Source organism: Gavialis gangeticus, unplaced genomic scaffold, assembly GCF_001723915.1.
Source record: "Gavialis gangeticus isolate Ggan-Ray unplaced genomic scaffold, GavGan_comp1, whole genome shotgun sequence".
NCBI classification, from domain to species: domain Eukaryota; kingdom Metazoa; phylum Chordata; order Crocodylia; family Gavialidae; genus Gavialis; species Gavialis gangeticus.
This window is the reverse complement of record NW_017728993.1, coordinates 67,325,512-67,332,249: the sequence shown is the minus strand read 5'-3', so window position 1 is coordinate 67,332,249 and position 6,738 is coordinate 67,325,512. Positions and strand designations below refer to the sequence as shown.

At 45.8% G+C, this 6,738-nt stretch overlaps 1 protein-coding gene across 14 annotated transcripts in view; it reads right to left on the bottom strand.

Annotated features, from left to right (window-relative positions):
- The window catches only part of PRRC2C (proline rich coiled-coil 2C), a 95,342-nt gene that overhangs the window by 73,562 nt on the left and 15,042 nt on the right, over positions 1–6,738 (bottom strand). For 13 of the 14 annotated variants that reach the window (XM_019501913.1, XM_019501919.1, XM_019501916.1 and 10 more), the window contains exons 4-5: positions 5,938–6,056; positions 2,158–2,295 (exon numbers count right to left, since the gene is read on the bottom strand). In XM_019501913.1, the coding sequence (XP_019357458.1) occupies positions 2,158–2,295; positions 5,938–6,056 (257 nt within the window). The remainder of the gene's footprint in view (positions 1–2,157; positions 2,296–5,937; positions 6,057–6,738) is intronic. The other variant, XM_019501917.1, reaches the window with a different exon arrangement.

The window sequence follows — 6,738 nt, the reverse complement described above, 5'->3', positions numbered from 1 at the left end:
ACCCAAAGCCCCTGCCCCCCCAGCCCTGCCGCCTCATGCCCTGCACCCAGAGCCCCTGCCCCCAGTCCTACTGCCCCTTGCCCCCCACCCCGGGCTCTGTGGCTGTCAGCAGCTACCGCAGCTCTGGGTAGCTGCTGGAGTCCAGACTGCTCTCAGCAGGGCTTGCAGCATCCCAGCTCTCTGCTGGGAGCAGCCTGGGCTCCTGGCTGGCAGCAGCTCCCCAGAGCTGGGGCCGGCTGCAGCGGGGAAGCTCCAAACAGCTGTGCCAGGCTCCGGCATCAGCTCTGCACCAGCATATTCAGGTGTGCCTTGGAGCAGGTGGTGGGGGAGGGGCCTGAGGCAGCGCATCCCTGGTCTCTCCCCTGTTCCCAGCGCAGAGGTGATGAGCCTGGCACAGCTGTTTGTAGCCAGCCTGGGCTCTGGGCAGCTGCAGCAGGCAGGCTGCAAACAGCTCCGGCATCAGCTCTGTGCTGGTGGTGACTGCGTGTGCACCTCAGGGCAGACAGCAGGGTAGCACAGTCTGCCCCAAAGTGCGCATGCAGTCGTCGCCAGCACAGAGCTGATGCCAGAGCTGTGGATCCCGGCGCAGCTGTTTGCGGCCTGCCCGCTGCCTGCTGAAGCTGCCCAGAGCCTGGCCTGGATACAAACAGCTGTGCCGGGCTCATCACCTCTGTGCCACGAGCAGGGGAGAGACAAGGGCTGCACTGCCTCAGGGCCCTCCCCCACTGCCTGCTCTGAGGAGCGCCTGCACGTGCTGGTGCGGAGCTGATGCCGAAGCCTGGCACAGCTGTTTGGAGCCTCCCCACTGCAGCCGGCCCCAGCTCTGGGGAGCTGCTGCCAGCCAGGAGCCTGGGCTGCTCCCAGCAGGCATCTGGGATGCTGCAAGCCCTGCTGGGAGCAACCCGGGCTCCATTGCTGGAAGCAGCTACCTGGAGCCGGGGCTGGCCATGGCGTGCCAAGCAAAATGGCCTCACGTGCCATGTTCAGCATGTGTGCCAGGGGTTGCCAACCCCTGAACTACAGCATGGCAAGATTTGTTCTTGGGAACACTGATTCTCTGCAGAGGAGTCTCAAACTTTCAGAGCAAGACCATTTCTTTGGCATCTTCTTGACCAACAATCTTCCTATTCAGTATTCAGCAGACCACTTTCCTTTTATATTTTGCAGTCATTTATTCTTTGGCAACTTCCAACAGCTATTTATGTGGCAAGAAACATTTGGAATGTATTTTTTAGCTAGGTAACAGTTACAAGCTAGAAGTAAAGAGCTGCCAGCTTCACGTAACTTGCAAGTATTCTTACCAATTTGGGAACCTGTAAACTGTAGCCTAGGAATAAGGGAATCATGAACATCTACATATACAAGTGTGAAAATTTCCCATTGTAATTTGTTAGTGAAAGGTGAACAATGAAAACAAAGAATGCCGTTTAGTCAAAAATATTCAAGAGTTTTCATGCAAGATCGTATGGTTGGGGGCCTCCGTGGCCAGCCCTATGAGGAAAGGCTGAGGGACCTGAATCTCTTCAGTCTCTGCAAGAGGAGACTGAGAAGGGATCTTGTGGCTGCCTACAACCTTATCAGGGGCCACCAGCAGGGACTCAGGGAAAGTCTGTTCACCAGGAACAATGGCCACAAGCTGAAGGAGTACAGGTTTAGGTTAGAATTAGGAAGAACTACTTCACTGTAAGGGTGGCCAGAGCCTGGAATTAGCTTCCCAGAGAGGTGGTGCTCTCACCTTCCCCAGAAATCTTCAAGAGGAGACTGGATAGGCACCTGGCTGGGGTCTTATGACCCCTGCCACCCCCAGTGCTCCTTCCTGCCCATGGCAGGGGGTCGGACTAGATGATCTGTCTAGGTCCCTTCCGATTCATTGATTCTATGAAAAAGCAGTCAAAGAAAATGATAAAGCAAATGAGTAAAAGCTAGCAAAACACTGGAATGGACAAATCTGTGAAGTAAGTCTGGAAAGAATATGCTTAAACCATGTCGCAAAAATAAGGGGTAGAATATAAGCCATTTTGTTTCTCAGTTTTCTGTTACATTTGGAATTTCTGGAAGGTAAAATTCTATCAATTATTTACTGCAGATAAGAAATCTCCAGCAAAAAACTCTGAAACAAAGCTCTACACTAAGATATATACCAGTTCAAACACTTACTTTGTGGTCGTGAAGTAGGTCCAGGTCCCTGGGGCTCTTCAGCTGCATCTTTCTCTTTGCCTGATTTTTCCGGATCCCCAGCTGCCTGCAGACTGGGAAACTCTTGCTGGAAATAACTGTTTACTGGAAGAGCTGGACCTAGACAATTGTTACAAAAAAATCCATAGAATGGTTACAAGTTTCAGTATAAACATAGTTCAGAAGAATGCACCTGTAAAATATGGCCAAACTATGTAGTTCAATTTCTGAAAAACTCTTAAACAATCACGGTCTTTTATCAGAGTTCAAATAAATCCTTTGTAAAATGTTGTGTTCCCAAATAAAACAAGAGATAGTTAAATCCATGGAACCAATCTACTTACCGATTAACATCAGAAATATCAAAGTTAAAAAGCCACAAGATAGGCTACAAAAGTAACAACGGATGACATGAACCACATAAAATATTAACAGGCAGGATATCACACGAAAATAGAGACAACTTCTCTGAGATAGACACCACGTTTGTGAAAAAGCACTGAAGTTTCCAAAGACTACTACACATGGCTTAGCCAAAATCATATAAGTTACACAGCTATAGATTCTGCAACTACTGAAGATCAGATGAAAATGTTTTTTCTTGAATCTTTATTGCTGTACTAACTCTTGATACAGCTCTTCCAAAAGATTAAGCTTATATTTAAGGTTAAAGCACTGTTAAAACAAGTCCTTAGATTGAGGGCAGAAGCTACTTTGAGTGATTTGCAAGGATGGATGAAAGTGTGCCCATCTGACTGATGTACAGTAAGAACTAAGCCAATTAAAACAAACCTGAGACTGGAAATTAAAGTTTAGTCTCATTTTCCTAGAAAATATGATGGACTGCACACATTTAGCAATGAAATTTTATACATCAAACAAGTAAAAAAACAGATAAATATGGAAAATAAACCTCACTCAAATCATTCAAACCCATGCATGTGTTTTGCTTTGTTTTTTAAAATCAAACCTACCAACTCAAACTACTCTCCAAACAATCAGGGGCAGAATCTTGAAACTTTCATTCCTCCCAAGCCTGTAACACCTGAGAGCTAGGAAAATTCCCACCGATTGTTAGATACAAGGGGACATCCAGAGCAAGAAAGTGAAAACAAGACTTTCAAGATTTCCAGTGTCTTAAGTTGTAAGGTCAAGCACAAACCAAAACTTGGCAAGACCTTTTCATCTTAAAAAAAAACCAAAACAAAAACAAAAACACATGCATGCCTAATATTTGCCTGTATAACCCAGCTGTTTGTACACCAATTCAAATTTGGCTGGCATTTTGCTAATACAAATTTGGTTTATGTTTGGAGAGCAGTTCAGTTGTGTCCCTGGAAGTCCTCATGACAGAGGAATAGGTTTGCTCCCTCTGGCCAACTGCAGGGGGCAAGCAAGAACAATCACATCACGGAGGTGTTTCCATGAAGCAGACAGTCCCTTCAGGGCTCTTCAGTGAGCCGAATGGAGGAATCTGAAAGCATTTTCAAAACACTACCTGCTGAGTTACCACAATGCCGCAGACTGAGCAATTTCCTCTGCCAGAGTAACAGTAAATCTCGTTTATAAGCTGGTCATTAATTAAGTGAAGTCCATCTGAAGTAACTAGCCAGGCAGCAGGCAATTCAGCTGTTTGACTTCAGAGGTGCTCTGGAGCCAGATAACCTTACTTACTGGACAACACAAGATCTAAAAAGGAGAGGCTGCAAATTAGCAGAACATTCTTTAAAGAAAAAAAATCCTTCCTCTATAATTTGTCACAAGCCACTGCAACAGATGAGAATGAGGCTGAGAGGGCTGCATCAGACCAGACTAAGTGGTCAGTTAAATGACTACTGCATAAGGAATACCTGGAAATGCACAAGTTCCATTAGCCAGTTAAACCAAACTGTTCATAACCTTCCTGGCAGATCCAGCCCAAATCTCAAACTAAAGAATATAACAAGCAGAACATGAAAAGAGGCATGATTTTGATTCCCCATCACCTCTATTTCCTCTGTACACACCAGACTTGTACTGTAGCCAATTTCACAGAATGAGGCAACTGTCTCGGAGAGTCCCATGGTTATCATGGCAGACATGAAATCACAAGCTAAGTACTAGGGCTATGCGAAATTTTGCCAGCAGTTTCGTTTTGACACTGTTTCAATTTGTTTCGAGCTCAAAACAGCAAAACCGAAATGAAAGACAGGGCTTCAAAACAGCCTTGAAACAAAATGTTTGAAACGTTTTGAGTTTCGAAGCTCAAGCTGGGCTTGCCTGCAGGGAAACAGGAACTAAAGTAAGGAGAGGGAGGGGGAAGGTGGGGGGGAGAAGGACTGCTCTCATTATTGACTGTCCTGTGACTGTCATTCTTTCCTGAGGTCTCTTCCAATCCCAGTGCTCTGGGGGAGGGATAGAAAAACTGCATAAAAGGCAGCATTGTTTGTACTGCCCTGCTTTTTGCCTTGGTGTCAGTTGAGTGAGGGTGCACCTTAACACACATAGGTCACCCACCCATGTCACGAGTTTTGCTTGTCATCAGCTAGAGGTGCAGGGCCCCAGAACCCAAACTCCCCCTGCACCCATCTCCTTGACAGCTGGCAGACTTTGTGGCCACAACAGGCCTTAGCAGGCCTGCAGTCTTCACCACCCCCATGCCCAAGACAGACACAGTCCCACAAGCACCCATGCCACGAGTTTGGCTGTCAGCAGCCAGAGGTGCAGGGTCCCAGAACCCAGAAGCCCCTGTACCCATCTCCTTAAAAACTGGCAGGCTTTGTGGCCTCAGTGCCTTAACATGCAGTGTCACCCATGTCATGAGTTTTGCTTGTCTGCAGCTTGAGGTGCAGTTTCCCCAAAACCCCTGCACCTATCTCCCCAAAGCTTGGCAGGCTTCGTGCCCTCAGAAGGGGTTACCATTCCTGCAAGTTTCATTCAAATCAGGCTAGAAATGACAAAGTTATGGACTGTTTCAAGCTTCCCCGTTATAGCTTACAGGTGAAACATCAAAACAGCAAAACTGTTTCGATGAAACTAAATGGAACAGCAGTTTTGAATCAAAACGAAATTTGAAACAAAACGCTGTTCCATCAAAATGGAACAGTGCAATTTCGTACAGCAGTACTAAGTACACCCTGAAGTCAGAGACAACTGACCAATTTTCTGTGCCCACAACTTACAACCATAGAAATAATTTACCATATTTTTAATATTGTGTTAAAAACGCTCAGAAAAACTACATGTGCCAATATTTTGAGACTTAAAAGTTCTATTGAGTAAAAAGTAGAACCCCCTCCATGTTGTAACACGCATCCAAACAAGTTGGTAAATGCCATGGTTCCAGATAAGGTTAGTGTTAGTGATAACCAATGCATGATTAGTAACTGGACCAAATGTTTACCATTTCCCTTCACCATGCAAGACTTGCACATATTTCTGCACAACGCGAAGATTCTCCCCTGCCCTTAAGACTGCCACACTCATGGTCTCCTATCATAGCCATTATTTTCCTGACTACCAAATATAAGACCATACAATTTCTTTTTAAGTCACTTAACACTGCTGACAAGGTGCTTAGGAGGTTCACTTGAGTGACAAGGCACTCCTTCACCTTAGGACGAAAAAAGTTGTCTCCACAACTTTCCTAGCCCTTGCTGACCCAGGCAACATGAGACCAGGAGCAAAAGAATATTGAAACCAGGTCTCCCACATAGCAGTGCAAAGCACAACTAGTAGACCTCTGGGCCAGCTCAGGTTTCCTCCACTTTTAACATCACTTACCATCGCCTTGCCCACCTGGCTTTGTACTGGCCCACGATTTGGCAACAGGAGGTGCTTCTGGAGGAGGAGGAGGAGGTGGTGGTGCAGGTTTTGGCTGTGTTGGTGGCACTTCTGGTGGTCTGAAATTAAAATAAAAGATTAAAAATTAAACAAACTGTTCTTCATGGATTCAGAAGATCTGTTCTGAGGAGAGAATGAGCAATTTTGTCCAGACTTTTAATTTATTCTGTTTCCCCGTGGCTATAAACTAAGAGCTCTGAAGAATGTGAAGATACCTAGATGGTACTTCCACGAGCCACATGCCTAAAGCTAAAGAAAATAGTGAATCATCTTGAGTAGCATGCAATAGTGAATTGACTGGATATTTTTGTAGGAGTCATTAAAGCCAAAACAATAGCCACAATCAAGGAAAAGGATGATTTTGGGGGGGGGGTAGGAATACAACTTCTGAACCGAACAATAAATGTTGCAATGGTTTTGGTTCAGGAAGAAGAATGATCCTTCCCTGTCCCACTGATATAGTTCATTTTGTGGGTCCTCCTCTCTTTCTCACATGAAGCTGGGTGTGGTGGCAGACAAGATTAAAATCTTGCCTCTGGAGTTATAACCTATGTAGTCTTAACCTCATGCTGAAGACTGTTCCCAGTCAATCCAGCTGCCAGTAATTACCTGGCTATTCAGGCTGAGGACTCAGAGGCAGTTGGACGTGATGCTGGTGACACGTGTGCTTTTCTTACAGAAATCGGCATACTTTAACCACATTGGAACTGTGAACAACCAGGGATGGGGGAGGATCTTTGA